Consider the following 19,395-nt stretch of genomic DNA (forward strand, 5'->3'; position numbering starts at 1 on the left):
TGGCTAAATTTGCATCACCAATGGTTTGATAACAGTTTTGACAAATATGTATTCTATGTTCAATTATATCCACGTACTTTCACAAGTTTTACAATAATATTAATGTCACGATCCATTTCTGAGAAATATTAGTGTTTTTATCTCGTAACCACTCCATTTCTGAACCACTACTTTACTTCGTCCATCTCAAACAGAATCCAATCAACTTTAAAACGTTGTTTAACGTGTAGATAGAGAGCTGACTCGGCTCCCAGCGCACCACTGGGGTTTGGCTTCACTAGAATGTTTTGGTGAAGGCCAGATAGACCGGTGGAGGCTCCAGGGTTGTAATGAAGTTGAAAACCACTGCTCTGACTGACCAGCGCTTTATTTACTGTATATTTGATCATCATTATTGCTACCATTATTAGTAGTACTATACACGAGTATTATACACTATTACACATTATTATCTGTATTATTATATAATGCCAACTTCTAATGGCTCTGCCACTGCAACTTAATATTTATTTATCTTGCTTTTATCTCGTGCTTATTTCCGTTCTGTGTTTTACTTTATACCCAGATATTTTTATTTTTTACTTTTATTTCTATTCTATTGTATTCTATAATATTTGTATATACCATATTGCTGCAACAAAACAGTTTTCCCTTCGGGGATGAATAAAGTAATTATCTATCACTTGTTTCTTTCCATGGGTTTGAGAGCGACCCTGGTTCAGAGTGACTCCAGGTCTCTGCTGTGTTTTCTTCTTCAGAGGTTTGATGGCCCCCGCTCAGTGTGGAAGTTTACAACCTCTTTAAACTGTCATCAACGATCCCTTTGAAATGGTTCTGACAAGAGGAATATTGATAGATTGATTGATGGATAGATGGATAGAGACTGAACGCAGTCTTCAAACTGTGGTGCAACATCTCCCCCTGCTGGCTGGAATCGAGCACTGCGCCTCACAGCAGAACGAACCCAATCGTTAGAATTTATTATATATTACTTGGACTTGACACCTAAAATGAAATGAGAGTTTTCCAAAAGAAGAAATGGCAACATTTGCAGGCACTGAGCAGGATTTGAGCTTGTACCGTTCGCCCTCTCTTTTCTACTGTCTTCTCCAACAATTGTGCACAAAAGACATAATTACTACATAAAAAAAGGAATAATTCCAGAGGCACTCAAGGCCAGACCAGGCCAGGGGTTTGACAGCTCCGGTGGTGGGCGTTGGTTGGCTGTTTGAGCAGGAGGGACAACGGGAGCCTTTGGTCCCACCGCACTCGTTTGATTTACATTTAAGGACTCCTCACAGGGTTACTCAATATATTGTGTTCAACTTTATCTCAGACCTTGAAGTCTCACGTCAAAAACATGAAAATCACCAGACAAAAGAGCAGGATGCCTCTTGTTGCAGAAACCTGAACATGCCCTTGGCCTTTATTAATTCATGATAAAACACCATAATAAACAGAGTACTGTGCTACTGGAGCTCCACAGACGTCCCGTCATCATTCACTCAGTAAGGCTGCAGACCAGGAAGAACGTACAGTAACAGTCGCTGCAGGAAGGGACTTTGCTTTTGGCCTCGATGACCAAATTGAGTGAGAAACTGTGTGTCAGTTTGTAACAGATTGTTTACAAATGACGCAAAGATTTAATGCCACTTTGGAATAGTTAAAAAAAGAATGAAAAAAACCCCAAGACAAATCAAGAAAACATCACTGTTTGAAGTTACGTTTCTACATTCCTTTCACTTAATGCAGGCTAAAGGGCACCTCAGAAGAAATATCGAAAACAGAACGAAACCCAAGGCAAAGAACAAGAAGAGCCCAAGATGCAGCTTTAAAAGAGGTATTTGGAAGATGTTAAAGGATGGCATCCCTAAAAGAAAAGTAATTTCAACAGCTGTAGAAGTACACTTGGGCATTTTGAAACAGCGCAGAGAAAAGATTATTCACATCTTGTGTTTGAATTAAGACACACGACAAAATATCCAACCACCACTGCACAGCTTGGCATAGTAACAACCCACCACGGTTTAGAATAAACGTTTTAAAATATTATATTTGTACAAAGTATAGCTTTGGTCCACTGTTTTTATGTAAAGATGTAACGAACGGAAAGAATGCTCAAAACTGGTATATAGAGAGATATCTGTCATTAGAGAAACAATATAGCAGTCATATGCACACAAGAAGGTTAAAATCATCACAGAACAAGAGATTCAATAATGTCAGAAGTGGTGGAACAGCGATAAACTGGCTAAAAGTAAGGTTTAATGATTAAAATCCTGAGTTAAACAACATTGATGGTCATGCAGAAGCTGTGTGACCTCTGACCCTGGTGATGTCTCTTTGGTGAGCATTTGATATTTCCAGTTTGTGCACAGAGCGGAGGTGGTGGAGCCTCGACCACAGCCTCCAGCGGCGCCTCATCAATGTGTCCGTCTCATCAGGCTGGTCGTTCCTCCAAGTCGGGCGACGTTTCAGACGCGACTCCAGAGAAACGTGGAGTGATCACACTGAGCACTCCTCCCGGCTCGGCTCAGTCTCTGCTTTCAGATGTTCTCGGCGTCCCTCTGCGGGACCTCCCTGATGCTATCCTGGTTCGCTCCTCGGCCCGCCGGGCGCCGTCGGATGCTCCGTCCCGAGGCGATGAGGTCGGCGTAGCCGCGGGAGTGCGAAAAGGCGTAGGCGGACCGGCGGGACCGCCCGCCGCGCTGGAAGGCGGAGGGCTTCTTCTTCTCTTCCCGTTCCAGCTCCATCTCATACTTCTTCCTGTTTCTCTGGACCTGCAGGATGAAGGAACATCAGCAGAGTCATTGCAGAGACACACGTCCAATATTTCTTCTCACTCCCACAAATACTACTGAGGTGGTTTTAAAGGGCCGGGACACAAGTTAATGTCACTGTGGTGCATTAAGGCCGGATTGAGCGTCTGCTGACCGTACGCACAATCCTGTCCAGGCTCCACTTCTGGCCTTCAGCACTGCTTGTCGCATGCATGAGCATTGGTCCACCATCCCCGTCGGGAGGAGCTCTGTGTTGGTTTGGTGCATGTACGGGTCACGCCATCACAAAATTGGGGCTGCACACGGTCCACTGCAGAGGGGCCGGAGCAGGTCCTATAGCACACGGTCCACTGCAGAGGGGCCGGAGCAGACCCTATAGCACACGGTCCACTGCAGAGGGGCCGGAGCAGGCCCTACAGCACACGGTCCACTGCAGAGGGGCCGGAGCAGGCCCTACAGCACACGGTCCACTGCAGAGGGGCCGGAGCAGGCCCTACAGCACACGGTCCACTGCAGAGGGGCCGGAGCAGGCCCTAGAGCGCTCAGGGGCGGGGGACCATTTCCACGTTCCATGTACTTTATGCACACGCTGACTTGGAAAGCATGGAGGGCCTTTAGAGGGAAGTAGTGAGTCAATACCTTTTTTTTGTTTGTTTATCCAAAACCTTCAGCATTTGTTGTGTTTACTGTTCAATCTCACATTTTGTGACTGGACTAACAGATGACACTCAACTTTACAAGCTATTTAGCTTTCTAACAATTCAGTATGAAAACTTTAAAGAATGGGAAGTTCTGGGATTCACGCTCTACAAAGTTTATCTCTCTGGTTTTTCCACCAAAACTCATTGGTCATATGATCCTCGATCAGATCGTCTTTGTTTTGCAATCCAGTCAAAGGATTGCTGAGATGTAAGGGTTGCACCGACCCATGTTTTTTCACTTCCAATCTGATCCCGATACCCGATTTTGGATATCTGCCAATACCGGCTCTCTGTTTTCTGTAATATTATTATTATTATTGTTGATTTTATATGAGGCAGTAAGAAACTCCTCTCTACAGTAAAGTAATAAATGTAGGAATGTTTGCATGTATTCTGTCAAAAGACAACTTGAGGTCAGTAGAAGGTGAGAAAAGGAAGCAGTACAAAGTATTTTATTCCATGTGGACAATGTGGGGGTCTGAGTGACGTCATCACCTCATAATAAACTAGTTCTATCTTTAAAACCTCACAATCACTTTATTAATTCCTGGAGACATTATTTATCAACGCAGCACAAACTGCAGTGTTTCCAGCTCTAATGCAACACAAACTATTGGGACTATTTTCAGTGAGTTTAGCGTGGAGGAGGACGCAGCTTCACGGAGGTGTGAATCACCTGTAGAGGAGCGAGCTCATCATTGTTGTGATGCAGCCTTCAGTGAAGTTCTCCTCAGCGAGCTGGCGTTTTAAAACCGTGACGTCTGGCGGCAGAGCATCTGCCTCGCGGTACAACGGCTTTACAAACATCCACGTTGATGTTTGCTTTGCAGTGGTTTGAGTGTAAAATACGTCCAAACAGCAACATGTCATGAAAAGTCAGATAGCATAATGCTAACTTCCCGAGCTACAAACTGTGGAATAGATTTCCTGACTCATACTGTGCGTCTCATTAAAACCCGCCTCCGTTCAGGAAATCCATCCCACATTTTGCAGCCAGCGGCAGAGAAACACTAGTGGAGTCATTTCAGCAACAGTAAAACACAGACGAGGCTTCATGGATCAGAAATCTCCGCAGGTTGGATTGGACATTTTTCGATACGTGAATTATGTTCATATCAAAACCCGAGACTGGATCAGATCCATCCCGAATTATAATTCTAGCTGCTGGTAAGGAAGGAAAAGGAAATCACATCCCAAGCCCACCCCCCTGAGAGGGTCTGAGTTGGTCCCTGTCTCCATCAGAGATCTCACCTTGTCTCCTACAGAGGGCCAGATGGTTTTGTGGAGGAACTGGATGCAGATGACCGGCAGCAGGCTGATGCCCACAGTCAGGATGATGGTTAACCACAAGTAGGGCTGACGCAGAGCGTTCGATGCGGCGCCTACAAACACAAAATACAGGAATGTTGACAGGAGGATGGCGGCTGCATCACATACTGAAGATCTCCTGGCTGCAGGAACAGGATGAACAAAAAGGAGGGTGCATTTCTGAATTCCACCAACTAATGGAGACGGATACACCCTCTTTTGTGTTTATCCTGGCGCTGTAACAGTTACAGCCAGGATTTATTTTCAGGGAGTCTTTGAGAAATTGCTTCGAGCCATCAAGTCAAAATATGTTCCTACTAAGAAGGAGAACATTTAAGCAAACGGTATAAAGATAAGAGGTTAGAAGAATAGAAAAAGAATAGAAAGATGATACAGGGGCCTCCATGTCCTTCAGCGTTCTGAGACAAGCTCCTTTAAGCTCTCTCCTGAAGCAAAGACTTCAGTTGTTGCTGCTTTCAGAGCAGAACCCAGTGTTGGAATCAGAAACACACTACAGTCCACTCATTTCTTCTTCCAACTGTACAACTGCCCTCCGAACCCTGGCTGTGGAAAAGGAGGTGTCCTGCTGGGAGACACATGTGATCTGGCCCTTCCCTATATCCCAGCAGTCCACAACCTCCGGGCCGCGGACCGGTCCGTGAGTCGTTTGGTACCGAGCAGTAACTGTGGCAACACTGACAATGACGTATGGACCATCAGGGTCAAGTACTGATGGATCAAGTTCAAAGGGAACACCTCTCTGTTTAACAATACCCTCGTCCTGTCACAGTATCTTGACTGGAAGAAACGTCCCATCCATTTCTTGATACGTGACACTTCAGAGGTGTGAAGCAGACGTCCCCCCCTTAGACGTGGGAGATCACCTTGTAGTCTTTAGTACTTCATTTACTACCTTGGCGTTCCAGGAAATGAAGGAGACCTTCTACTACTTATTCATATGTTGAACTTTCACCGACATACCTGAGCAGAGCGAGATCGAGGTAGGAATGAGGCGGAGCAAAAAAGGGTGTGTGTGTGTGTGTGTGTGTGTGTGTGTGTGTGTGTGTGTGTGTGTGTGTGTGTGTGTGTGTGTGTGTGTGTGTGTGTGTGTGTGTGTGTGTGTGTGTGTGTGTGTGTGTGTGTGTGTGTGCGCGTGCGCGTGCGCGTGCGCGTGCGCGTGCGCGTGACATACACCCATTCAAACATACATTCACTCAAGACAAAGGTCTAAATAGACCCGTTCCTGAAGGCACGGTCACAACCCACCCTGCTTATTTTTAATCTGTACGTTTTCTGGCGAGGCGACGGCGGCCATGTTTTTCTGACAACGTGGGGAGGGAGTGGCAAGGGCAAAGAGGGAGTACGTCAACGCACGTCACTGACATGGTTGAGCAAGGTGTAAGTTTCTGGCCCCCGCGCCACGCCAGGCCGTGAGCGGTTGCGTGCATGGTGCGTTGCACACGTGGTAAGTGAGTTGTACGTGCTCACAACGTGCTTACAACATACCATCACCGTGCGGAAGCCACGTTATCGTATGGAGGCTGTACTTACACGTGCTGCTCGTGTATGAAGTCCTTACTCACTCACATGTTGTAAGTGTGTGCAAGTGTGATCAACGTGAGTTTTTCCGCACGATGTCGGGGGGGGGGGGGGGGGGGGGGGGCAGAGGACGACCCTTCCACTGCAGAGACTTCGGGTTCTGATGCTGCAAGAGCAGCGTCAAGTGGCAGTGCATGAGCTGTCATGATATACTTAATAAAAGACAACAGGGACGCTGGTGCAGGAGATGACGGTTCCAGTGGCGCTGCCAGGATTCAATTTCATAGTACGCACCCCCCCCACCAGATGTGCGGCCCAAGAGTCGCTAAGCAGCAGCTTGTGTGATTCGCAAACGAGCCACAAGAACGCTCCGCTCCACTCCGCTCCGAGGACTGTAACTGTCACCTGGTTCAGAACCCTGGACAGCTGCCAGAGCAGGAACTGGAGGTGGGAACTTCATGCACTTCAATCCTTGACATGTAGGTCAGAAACTTTAGTTTTTGATTAGCCTCCCTGTTAATATAAAGTTCAAATTAAAATGAAACACATAGGAGCGTTCTTTTTAGTAGCAACTGAACACAGGCGAAGATCCGACGGAGAAAGCTGGACGGTACTGGATGTGATCTGAGCAGACTGACCAGTGAAGGTGAACACTGAGGGCAGGAGGACATGGATTCCTGCGCTGTGGATGTCAAACATGATCCCAAAGTAGATGGCGATGCTTCCCAAAACCGCAAAGCAGTTGACGAAGGTCCAGTACGACGTGTCCAAGGAGATCTGATCAACCAGAGGTGAAGGACAAGACACATAAAAAAACAACATCCATACATCCACATACAGCCGCATTCTGCAGTCTTTAAAAAAGATGCTCTACAGCTGTGGTTGCATGGACCAAAATTAATCAGATTAAATGCCAACCCGATTAAATTTGCACCATATAAACACTTCATTCTGATCATATTCGCACCACCCGATTGAAAATAGGATTGGATCAGAGGGCGTGTTGTAGTCCGGGCTTTCATTTGATCATAGTCCAAGTATGTTTACGGCACAAAATTCGGATTATTTTGTTCAGTGTTCATGTAAAGGGGCCAATGTGATTATCTAATCCGAGAGAATTTAATCTGATTAATAAAAAAGTGACCATGTAAATGCAGCTATTGACTGAAAACAGAAATAAAACTTAAATTTTTCACATCTTTGAGGCAATAATACAAAGTACATTTAATCTCAAGCAGACTGAATAAGAACCCATGAGAGTGAAATGTCAGGTTGAGCAGAACGTCTGACCTGCAAGTTGACGGTAAAAATCAAGGAGGAGGCGGTGACCACTGCGAAGGACTGGTAGTCTGAAGGTGCCTCTCCGTCCTGCCCCATGGTTTGCAGGAAAGCTCCGTAGGGGATGAAGAAGATGATGAGCGAGACGAAGATGCCATGGAACAAGCTGATGAAGAAGTTCTTGTAGTTGAACAACAAGCCCTGCTGCCCAGGAAGGTAGAGCTTCGGGAACTTCAGGCTCAGTCTGTCATTAACGTCCTTGAGGAGGAAGAAGAGTGTCTCTCAGAAAAGAAATAGTTTGAGGGCCAATATAGTCATATGATCTTACTTTGTCACGTTTGTTAGAAACACTTCACGTTTTGTCTCATTATGGTATTTCACATTAGCAATAATGTAGACGTTTGAAACCAATGTCCTTTCCATGTTTAAGAGTTTCTTTACCTGGTCCAGAAGTCCAACCAGCAGAATGGGCAAGCTGCTGTAGCAGAGATTGTAGAGAGTGATGAACATGTCCTCAAAGACGACCTGCAGGAAGAGGAGAGTGTTCAGTTCGCATGAACCAGCTGAAATAGCTAACATGTCACTGCTGAGCATTTTCAAGTGCAATCACTGTATGGAGACAAGGATGTATACAACTGTCCTCTGTGACTAAGACGTAGTGACGCTACATTAAGGCAGGGATTCACTGTGTTCACAGCTTGTGTACAGATGGCAGGAGCAGAAAACAAGTGCTGACCTGTGCTGAATATCCATTGAAGAAGGAGTACCAGAAATGAACCAGAGTGAAGGCAAAGTTCTTGAAGAAGAAGAAGCGCAGGAACTTGCACATGCGGATGTAAGACCAGCGTCCGTGTACCAGCAGGAGGCGCTCCAGGTAGCGGAACTGAGCGAAGGCATAGTCGCTGGACATGACGGCCTGCATCCCCTCCTGACCACTGATACCCACTCCAATGTCTGCAGCTAGATTGACAAAGGAGGACGGACACAGATCAGAATGAATGAAACATGGAACTGCTCAATAAACTGGAGTCGTGTGGCGTGAGGTCCTCACTCTTGATCATGTTGACGTCATTGGCTCCATCTCCAATAGACAGCGTCACGGCTTTCTTGTACTTCTTCACCAGACTCACCACATTAGCTTTTTGTTTGGGTGTAACGCGACAGCAGATGACTGCCTCGCACTCACAGGCCATGTCAACAAAGTCCATCTGTGGGATCAGACACTCTTGAAGCCAAGCAGATACTTTTCCTTTCACCGTGTATCGGTAACCCTTCATGTGAAGCGTTTGCTGTACCTGTCTCATCTCTTTCTCCCACTCATTCAGGGGCTGTCCATCCTGAGGGTTGCTTGGAGGCGGTCTTCTTCCCAAACGACGAAGACGGAGACGACGGCGTTTCTTCTTCTTCTCATAAAGAATCTCATTCTGAAGAAATGCAGCAAGAAAACACCAGGATGAAACTTTCATGCAGGAGTGATTCAAAAAATATAATATATAAATATATAATGGTCACTCAGGATTGATTTGGATGAGCGAGTGTGTCAGCTCCTTCTCTGAATACATTTTCATGACAGAACCAATGCTGGTAAAGCTTGTATGTGATTGGACCTTTGTCCTGAGGAGGTCCTGCGGGTCATTGTAATGAATCAAAAAGCTCCATTGCTTTATTTTCTGGCACTTTTTGAATGATCTAGATAACAAATGGCTGAAGGATTGATGATTATGCTGAACATCTGGGTTAATATTGGGACTGAAACCCACCAGCCACCCTCCAGTGATGACCAGAGCGTTCTTGCCGGGCTCGGGGAAGAATGGCTCCTCCGGTTTCTTTTTCCTGCGGCTCAAAGTTGGGAGAACGTTTCTCCTGGTGGCCTGTCGGATCCTCAGCTTCTCACTGCAGATGGAGACATCATTACAAACGGCTTACTGTTGCTTGTGAAAGAGACAAAATGAGTAGCGAGGGATGAACCCTCTGCCCATTTGAGCAACTCAGACTCTGAAAGTCTTATACTATCAGATTGGTCTTTCATTTTTCTAACATAAAACACACCTATTTAAATCAGTACTAGCATCTCTAATGTAATGGTGAATGGATTTCACGCTCTTCAAGCGTCCTAATTACACACTTACCTGTACGTATGCTTCTCTCCCTCATTCAACTGATTTATGTAACATCAAATGAAACTACAATTGTAACCTTGCAAAAGAAACCACAATAAAGCAGCAGAAAAGCAGAAATGAGGCCCTTCCAGCTGTCTCCATTGGAGTGCATGATGGCGTGAGCGTATGTTTGAGTGTAACACACGTTGAGGTTGCACTTAATGACTCATGATCACATGGACACATTCTCCCTCACACACAAATGGGACAGCTGCCATGCAAGGTGTTCAGCCACCAGTGACATGCTGGGTTTTAGTTCTGCTCCAGCGACTCCCGTTGTGCTGCATTTGCATGGTTACAAACATTTCCTGGTTTTGGATACAACATGTTGAGATGTGAGCGTTGTACTAAGTGTTTGCGTTTAACCTGAGAAAAGTTAGATTACCGTATTTTCCGCACTATAAGGCGCACCGGATTATAAGGCACACCTACATTGATTGACATAATTTACAACTTCATTCATATATAAGGCACACCGGATTATAAGGCGCATGGAATAGACCAGTGGTCAGCAACCTTTATAGCTCAAAGCCATTAGGTTACATTTTCCACTGATTCTAACACCCAGAGAGGTGCACGCACTTTATTTTGATAGTCCTACCTGCAGCCTATGCCAGGACGACACTACACACAAAACCTTCTTCACTGCTGGTTGACAACTTACAACTACCGGTAATAAACTAAACTACATGAACTAAGCAACAAAAACACAACACAACACAATTATTACCGACACCACAAACCAAATAGAACCCCCAATAATTGCATTTAAAACACCACAAACAGAAACTCCCATAATTCATTGCAGCTATCGGCTGCACTGAGGAGCTCAGGATGCAAGGCATGATGGGAATTCATGTTTTGTGTTGTTGGAGGTTATTGTGGGTTGTTGTTGGGCTTGGTGTTGTGTTGATTGTGTTTATGTGTTTTTGTTCCCCAGTTTAGGGAGTCATTATTTCATCTAGTTTATTTTGGTTTGTTAGAATGTTGGTGTGCAACCATGAGTGATGAAGGTGTTGTGTGGAGTGTCGTCCGCTCTGAAGATCCGGTTGCCAAGTTAGAGTTGTCAAAATAAAAGCTTCTGGTTGTTCAGCTGTCAAATAGCAGTCTTGAGTAGAGCAATTCTTCCATATATAAGGCGCACCAGGTGATAAGGTGCACTGGCAGCTTTTGAGAAAATTTCAGGTATTTAGGTGCCTTATAGTGTGGAAAATACGGTATATTCTAGCACTTTTCATCAGCTGGATAATGTTCCATGTCCCGAGTGAAAAGCTAAAGATACTGAGGACATGTCACCTGTCCGTCACTGGACTAAACGTCTTTGAGAAACATAAACAATGTCAGATTTAGGAGCTGGATCATTAAAGGTTAACTATTTATTAACCAACCACAGATTTGAAGTTAACTTACTTGACATCTTCTCCGTAGTGAATGCTCATGTCGTCCGTCAGGAGCGAGCAGGAGTAGCCAATGTTTTCTGCCGTTTCTGATATTTCATGTGGAGAGAAAGAAATATGAGCCGTCTATCAGCAGAGGCATGCTGCTTCACTCCTGGCCTCTCCACTAAATTCTACATGCAGTCCTCTCTGTAGTACCTTTCTTATCTCCAGTCAGGACCCAGATCTTGATGTCAGCCTTGGCCAGTTTGGCGATGGTCTCTGGTACTCCGTCCTGGAGTTTATCCTCAATAGCAGTGGCTCCAATCAGCTAATTATAGAAAGACTGATCTTTAGACTGAACAGAGTTAACAATAGTCCCTGAATTCGATTGGAGCTTGGATGCTTTAGTTATGTAATAAAATGGACTTTAAATGTTTGATCCATCTTCCACTCACCAGCAGGTTGTTCTCGATCTGCTCGTACACACGGTCCAGAGCGGCGTCTCGGTCCACCATGGTCACCTGGGCGTCTTTGTGTCTCCTGGACCAGGCTTCATACTCGTCCCTGGTGATGTCTTTGTAACACAAGCAAAGCGTCCGCAGGGTCTCGTTGGCAAAGGCCTGCGAAGCAGGAATACAGAAACTTGTTTCCATTCAACAGGCAGACGATCCAAACGCAGCCGCATCAAGTGGAGGAAGACCCTGAACACAAGAGAGAAGGTGAACTCACATCCAGAGCCGTCTGTGTGCTCTCCTTGTATCTCGTGTTTGGAGAGAGTCGCTCATACACAACAGTGTCTGCTCCTTTACAGTACAGACGAATACGACCATCAGGAAACTTCACTGGAGGAGAAATGACAGGATGAGGAGTGGAGGATGAGGGATGAAATGGCACCCTTGAAAATATACTGCAGGGTGTGTGTGTGTGCGTGTGTGTGAGTGCGTACATATGATGGACATGCGCTTGCGGTCTGAGTTGAAGTCGAGCAGTGCCAACATCTCATAAGTTGTTTCTTGCTCCATCTCCCTGATGGTGATGGTGTCTTGTGTGCGGGAAAGGAAGACGTAGCCGAAGTTCCTGGCTGCCGTCACCAGAGCGCCCTCGTCAGGAGACGCTGCCTGGTACACCAGATCGCCTGACAGAGACGCAGGAAACTCATTTAAAAAGTGATGTATGGATCAGTTTTACAAGGTCTCCTGTACAGTTTTACACTGAGCTTCTCTGAATGCTCATGGTGGAAAAGCGAGCCAGTGATAGCATCAGTGGATGTTCAGGTTTTAGTGAATTAACACGTGTTAAACATGCTGCCGACCTGGAATCTTTCTCACCATGTTTGTCTAAATATTACAAGTGACGTGCAATAAAGACAACGACAGCATCTTTACAGCCCTATGCAGGGTAGTTTGGGTTATCTGCCCTTCAGTGGGACTGGTTTCTTCTCTCAAACCGTAATGAACTGCAGTATTCACCATCTTTGTTTTCCACCATCACCGTGTGACAGAGGGACAGCAGTTTGAAGAACTCATTGGCCTCTTTATCCTTCTTGGATCGGACATTTGCTACCAGTAGATGATCCATGAAGGGGAACTTTTTGTCAGCCAGGCGGTTCCAGCTCCAGTCCACCGGCTGATGAGACCACAAAGGTTTTTGTTTTTAAGATGATATTCTTTCTGTCAAACTTAAATCATCCTTGTATCTCACCCTTCCTCGGTCCAGAGACACTCCCTCTGCTGTGGTTGGATCACCTGTGTTGGAAGAGAGACAACGTGGAATGAAAACCTGCGGAGGTGTTGACGAGAAGCTAAACCAGAACTGGTCCAGAAGTTCTGCTTACACAAATAAACAACTTGTCTCCATTAGTTCCTAGCCTGCTGCTCCTGTCTTTGTCAGCTTGAATTGTGTTGCACACAGTAATTGAATCATATGTGCTTTGTCCCACCAGACGTCCTTTGTAATGCATCTTTCAGCTCCCTTTAACCTGTTGGCTCTGCTTTCCTCACACAGATTACCACTGGAATATGTTTCTCCTCCTTGCAACGATGCAGGCTGCTGCAAAACAGATTCTTTGCTTATTATGAACCAAAAGTAAAAATGTGTTTATATCTAGAAAGCAATACATGTGACCACTGTGGGCCAATAATAGGACCAACTGTCATTGTAGCCGCAAAGACATGATGACATTCTAATGAAAACTCCTCACATCAATACACCAATACAAATACTGACACTGTACTTGAGCTGTGAGGAGTGACGCAGTTCATCTTTCAGTAATGATACTTACTAATGTGTCAAAAACCTCATTTCATTGGAAAGAGTTGAGGTGGTGAAGCTGACTGAGCTTCATGAAAGTAGATAAAGATAATCTTTGATTCGGGAACCAATACAACATTTTCACAGCTAAATCTTGTGTTTTGGGGTTTATTGAAGGATCCGCATTGTGGATGAGAAATCCAAGTCTTTTGCTACAAAACACTTTCATAGATGAGAGAGGGGTGATGGATGGATACTTTATTTATCCCCACAAGGAAATTCACAGTCATTGAAATCATCTTTTATGTTTCACTTCCTTGCAGGAGTTAAACAGCCGCATGAGGGAGGAAACGTTTCCTCAGTGTCAGTGGAGCAGGACAATAACAGCAAACCACCACTGACACTGCTCCTTTGTTTGGACATGGTGCTGTACAGTGGATGCACTGGGTCGTCCATGACGGACAGGAGCCTGTCCACTGGGTCGTCCGTGACGGACAGGGGCCTGTCCACTGGGTCGTCCGTGACGGACAGGGGCCTGTCCACTGGGTCGTCCGTGACGGACAGGGGCCTGTCCACTGGGTCGTCCGTGACGGACAGGGGCCTGTCCACTGGGTCGTCCGTGACGGACAGGGGCCTGTCCACTGGGTCGTCCGTGACGGACAGGGGCCTGTCCACTGGGTCGTCCGTGACGGACAGGGGCCTGTCCACTGGGTCGTCCGTGACGGACAGGAGCCTGTCCACTGGGTCGTCCGTGACGGACAGGAGCCTGTCCAGTGAGTCGTCCATGATTTTTTTTTTCCCCAGCACATTAATTAAAATATTTACTCAAATTCAGATAGCAGAATCTCTTCGATTAATTTTTCCAATTCCCTTTAATTTCATACAAGAAATAATGAGAAAAAAACCTACTTGATTTCCCAGTATAGATTGATGGTCTGAGCTTTTATAGTAAATATACCTGTATCTAGTACCGTATTAGAAAGAGGTCAAACATGTGACGTTAAATTACAAATTCTGGTCAATTGAATGAAAAATTGGATTTAGGATTGAATGAAGCTCAATTTACAGAAAGAAATAATTATCAAAGTAATATTACTGCTTTTAGCAGTGTAAACACACACTGTATATATGTTTCAATCTGAAATGAATTCCCTTTATTGTTCCTGCTCAAGGTCCCTGACGGTCGGATCAGTACTTCTAGCCAATGTGTCATCTCTGGAGTGTGAAGAAGTTTGGACAGAAAAGTGACATCTTCAGTACCGTAGCTGCGTCCAGCGATGGTGCACTTCTTGAACTGCATGACGTTCTGCGTGAGAGTGCCAGTCTTATCAGAGAAAATGTACTCAATCTGACCCAGCTGCTCATTCAGGGTGGTGGTTCGAGCCTGAGGAGGAGGAGAAACATCACGATCAGACACTGGAGCTTCACTCACACACTGACTGAAAAATATAAGTGTAGGCTTTTCATGGGCAGAATGTTAAAATGTGCATGTACTTGGTGGATTTGATTGTTTTACTGGATAAAGTTCAAGGTCAGAAATTGACTCATTGTTTAATTGTAGTTAAAAAAAAAGTGTTTCAGTAATGCATCTTTTCTAATGAAAACTTCACAAAAAGTGAATACAATTCGGACATGGATCATGTTTAATATTTATTAATTTCCTTCATTTCCAGCATTGCTTACATTAACATCTTAGTCATAGTGAAATGTCATTGTATCTTACCTATATTTCTGTGTACAACTCCTTTTTGTATTATTTTGAGCTATATTAAATCACTTCTGTAGAAATCACATTAAAACTGTAAAACTATTAAGAAAAAAAGTACGAGAAAAGCTCCGCCCAATCAGAGCGTGTATATCAAGTGGTTGTGCAATAGGAGCTTACATAATGACGAGGGAAAGAGGAAGGCGGTTTGGGAAAGAAAAAAAAAAAGAGCACAGCTTTTAACATTTAGGCAGTGCTGCTTCCTCCGGTGCAGATTAGTGTCAGTCTCACGTCAATGATGTGGAAGTTGCATATATGCGACTTGACTGTTCTGTGAGCGGTTGCACTGAATGACATCAGATACAAATCCGATTTGGTACCACATACGATCGAGGGCTGGGTCTTGTGTGCAAAAATTGGAATTGCAATGTTCACGCTCTCACAAAACAGACGGGAAATGCATCAATTGTGAGCAGAAAATCAGAATTGGGTGGCATCTGCCTGCAGTGTGAATGTCGCCTTAGACATCATCAGAAAACTTCACCTTGTCGAAGAAATTAAGATTTTGATGTGGTTTGATGTGGTTTCACATCTTGAATAATATTGGTATGATTACAAGGAGCACTTCAACCTCCTAAATATGTCAAAGTAAAAATAAATAAAAAAATCTCCATACCTTGGCTGGTGTGTCCTTCTCTGCAAAATACATCTGCAGGTCCCAGTTGATGAACTTACTCTGACCGAGACGAATCACCTCCACACTGTACACAAAAACACACAAAACAAGAGACTTTATGAATGAACCAATCAAACTTGTGTCTTCAGGTGCATCATGTAACGCCACCCTGTGTCCGTCTCTGTCTCTCTCGCTCTCTCAACTTTGTAGAACAAAAAAGAAGATAAGTTATTGGAAAACAGTACAAGGGGGTGGAGTGCGTTGTAAGCTCAGGGAAAGGAGCCTTGATGACCACCTCAAACTTCTTTCGCTGCCAACAGTCCTTACAACAGTCTCCTTGCTTTCACTGAGATGGAGCTCAGTGAATCCGACCGGGATGAAGACCTGTCACTGAGTGGGTTTGGAACCCATTTTGAATGGACGGATATAGAAGGGAAAACAATTCAAGGGATTCCAATTGGAGCCTTGGTCGCTGATTCCAAGCTGCAAGGTCCGGCGGTCTGAAGGCCCTTCCATGCTACCAATGTCCGCCAGTACGCGCGGTACTCGTGACCTCAACATCGTGCAGACCCAAATTTTGTGACCGTGTGTCCTGTGCACGACTGTACACGCTGGCTGCGCATGTGCCAGAGCTTGTGTGAGGACATCCTCCGACTCCCCATCTCAACAATCACAATTTAAAAGCAAATAAAGAGCCAGAGGCTCAGAACCACTGAAAAATTAAGTACTTTAGGAAAGGTGTAGAACGCCGGGCAGCAGAATTGGAGATATTTTACGTAGCGTTATGGAAGGCACACAGAAGTAAGCCCGAGTGGAGCATGGCCACAGTCTCGGACACTCACGTACTTGCGACACTCGGACATTGGTAACATGGAAGCGTCAAGTCAAGTTTCAAGTTTATTTGCCATTTGTGGTATGGGAACCACATTGGAAAAGAGTGTGCAAAGAGTTCAGAAAGTGTGCTGTCAACATTTAAATGACAATTCACGATAAGAAAACAAAAAACAACAAACGATCAGTGCCACATAAAATTTCAATTGTTAAAATACAGTGCAATAAAAGTCCCTGTAAAATAAAATGCAAGTGTCTAAAAAAAATACCCAATCAAACAAACAATCCGTCAAAGCCTTATAAAAATGTATAGATTAAAACCGCAATAAAATGTCCATACAAAATTAAAGTGCCTTGTTTAGAGTCATCACTGCTTGTGGGAAGAAACTGTTTGAATGGCGAGCAGTGGAATATTTGATCGAGCAATATCTTTTCCCTGAAGGAAGTATTTCAAAGACGGCCCTGGCAGGGTGGCCTGAGGCCTCATTTACTGTCCGGAGAGCTGATTCAAGAGTCTGGCTCAGTGTGTGACCTCCAGGAGTGGCAGAGAGCAGCCAATAGTGCGGCTGAACAAACTGAACCACTTTGTTCAGTCTTTTTCTTCTTTGAGGGGGAGATTTTCAAACCACACAGTAATACAATTCGTTAAGACACTCTCGATAACACAATAGTAAAAGTTTAAAAGAATCTTTGTATTTTGAGAAAAATCGCGGAGCTTGCGTAAAGAGAAGAGGGGCTGTCTGGATTTCTTAGCGATGTCTCTGGTGTTTGAGCTCCAATCAGGTCATGAGAAAGAGTCACGCCCAAGACTTTACATTCCTCTTCAATCTGTACCTCAGAATTGTTGATGGTAATTGGTGCCTGATTCTTATTGTGATGAAAGCCGATGACAAGTTCACATGTTTTTGAGGTGTTCAGAAGCAAGTTGTTTTCTGTACTCCATTTAACTACCTTTTCCACCTCGTCACGATAATGTGACTCATTTTTGGAGCCAATAAGCCCTATGACGGTTGTATCATCTGCATATTTTATTATCACATTGCTTTCATGAGATGCTACAAGGTCATGAGTATACAGTGTAAACAACAGGGGGCTCAAAATACATCCCTGCGGGGAACCAATACTAGTAAACAGCTCATCAGAAATGCAGCCATTGACCCTTTGTGGTCGGCAATTAAGAACATTTAAAATCCATTTACAAATGGCATCGTCAAGTCCAAGGTGTTGGAGTTTGTGAATAAGATTTGTTGGGAGCATTGAGTTAAAAGCTGAACTGTAGTCTATAAATAGCATTCTTGCGTATGATTTCCCATTGTCCAGATGCTGGTAAGTCAAAGCAAAGGAAATGGCGTCCTCAACACTTCTGTTGTTTCTGTATGCAAATTGGAGCGGATCCACAGACACAGGGATTTGATCTCTGATAAAATGCAGCACCAACCGCTCAAAGGTTTTCATTAGTACGGATGTGAGGGTCACTGGCCTATAGTCGTTCAGACACGTCACAGGTGTCTACTTGGGCACAGGAATTCTAATAGTTTTTTAGAACTAAATGGGACAGTGCACTTCCTGAGTGACATGTTAAAAAGATCTGTTAAAACGGGGGCAAGTTGCTCAGAGCACAGTTTAAGAACACGGTTTTGGGATCTCACAAGACCACAGAAAATGTGTTCATTTCTAAGGAAAGACCATTTTTATTTGTCATGATATATGAATTCGGAAGCGGGAATGTGATTGACCATCATACCCAGTGGTGGGACCTTTTGCCACAGTAAAACCTCCCCCGCTTTCTGCTCACAAATGGCACTTCCCCCATGCACTCAGCCAGTCACTGATTGGTTGAAGCTCTCAGGATTTGACACCTTCGAATCCACACACTTTCAACAAAAGCCTGCCCAAAAAAAACAGTCTTGCTGAGAGTCTCTTGCAGTGAGTCTTCCCCGAGTAGGTGGGTTGCTGGAGGCAGCTCACCCAGCGTTAGCATACAGCTAACACCAGAGGCCTGCAACCAGGGGCCTTCACTTCTCAACTCTTCTGCTGACCCGACCACGAGGGTCAGACCTTCCCCAGATCCAGAGATCCGCATCCAGAGTCTGATCTCCCATCAACCAGGAAAACCATCACAGACCTGAGCGACCAGCTCCTCAGTCTGAACAAAGGAACAACCAGGGGCTGTAAAGAAGGACTCCTGAAACATCAACTCCATCTTCTTCTCCTCAGCCTGCAGAACCAGCAACCACAGTTAGCAGGAGGTGCTAACTACAGGAGAAGACACCAGCTTCCCTCCAGCAGGACAACAACTGAACTCCTTCAAGGAAGTGGTAACAACTGGGCATTACCTGAGATTAGTTAAACCTGATGCTATGATAGAACTGTTTAACTTCATGAAGATGTGTTGATTCTGTTACAGTGATTGAGTTCTTTTGATAATGATATTACCGTATTTTCCGCCCTATAAGGCGCACCTAAATACCTCAAATTTTCTCAAAAGCTGCCAGTGCGCCTTATCACCCGGTGCGCCTTATATATGGAAGAATTGCTCTACTGGAGACTGCTATTTGACAGCTGAACAACCAGAAGCTTTTATTTTGACAACTCTAACTTCTCAACTGGATCTTCAGAGCGGACGACACTCCACACAACACATTCATCACTCATGGTTGCACACCAACATTCTAACAAACCAAAATAAACTAGATGAAATAATGACTCCCTAAACTGGGGAACAAAAACACATAAACACAATCAACACAACACCAAGCCCAACAACAACCCACAATAACCTCCAACAA

The 19,395-nt window shown here is 44.8% G+C and overlaps 1 protein-coding gene across 1 annotated transcript in view; it reads right to left on the bottom strand.

The window, feature by feature from the left end:
• Window positions 1–1,388: 1,388 nt before the first annotated feature.
• The window catches only part of atp8b1 (ATPase phospholipid transporting 8B1), a 67,532-nt gene continuing 49,525 nt past the window's right edge, over window positions 1,389–19,395 (bottom strand). The window contains exons 13-30 of the mRNA XM_080509749.1: window positions 15,776–15,860; window positions 14,655–14,778; window positions 12,846–12,889; window positions 12,614–12,770; window positions 12,091–12,279; window positions 11,874–11,986; window positions 11,600–11,764; window positions 11,361–11,472; window positions 11,176–11,251; window positions 9,367–9,499; window positions 8,902–9,030; window positions 8,658–8,814; window positions 8,343–8,566; window positions 8,048–8,131; window positions 7,619–7,864; window positions 6,967–7,105; window positions 4,733–4,863; window positions 1,389–2,780 (exon numbers count right to left, since the gene is read on the bottom strand). Coding sequence (XP_080365875.1) covers window positions 2,547–2,780; window positions 4,733–4,863; window positions 6,967–7,105; window positions 7,619–7,864; window positions 8,048–8,131; window positions 8,343–8,566; window positions 8,658–8,814; window positions 8,902–9,030; window positions 9,367–9,499; window positions 11,176–11,251; window positions 11,361–11,472; window positions 11,600–11,764; window positions 11,874–11,986; window positions 12,091–12,279; window positions 12,614–12,770; window positions 12,846–12,889; window positions 14,655–14,778; window positions 15,776–15,860 — 2,542 coding nt within the window. The 3' untranslated portion in view covers window positions 1,389–2,546. The remainder of the gene's footprint in view (window positions 2,781–4,732; window positions 4,864–6,966; window positions 7,106–7,618; window positions 7,865–8,047; window positions 8,132–8,342; window positions 8,567–8,657; window positions 8,815–8,901; window positions 9,031–9,366; window positions 9,500–11,175; window positions 11,252–11,360; window positions 11,473–11,599; window positions 11,765–11,873; window positions 11,987–12,090; window positions 12,280–12,613; window positions 12,771–12,845; window positions 12,890–14,654; window positions 14,779–15,775; window positions 15,861–19,395) is intronic.

Source organism: Blennius ocellaris, assembly GCF_963422515.1.
Source record: "Blennius ocellaris genome assembly, chromosome: 15".
Taxonomy (NCBI): Eukaryota; Metazoa; Chordata; class Actinopteri; order Blenniiformes; family Blenniidae; genus Blennius; species Blennius ocellaris.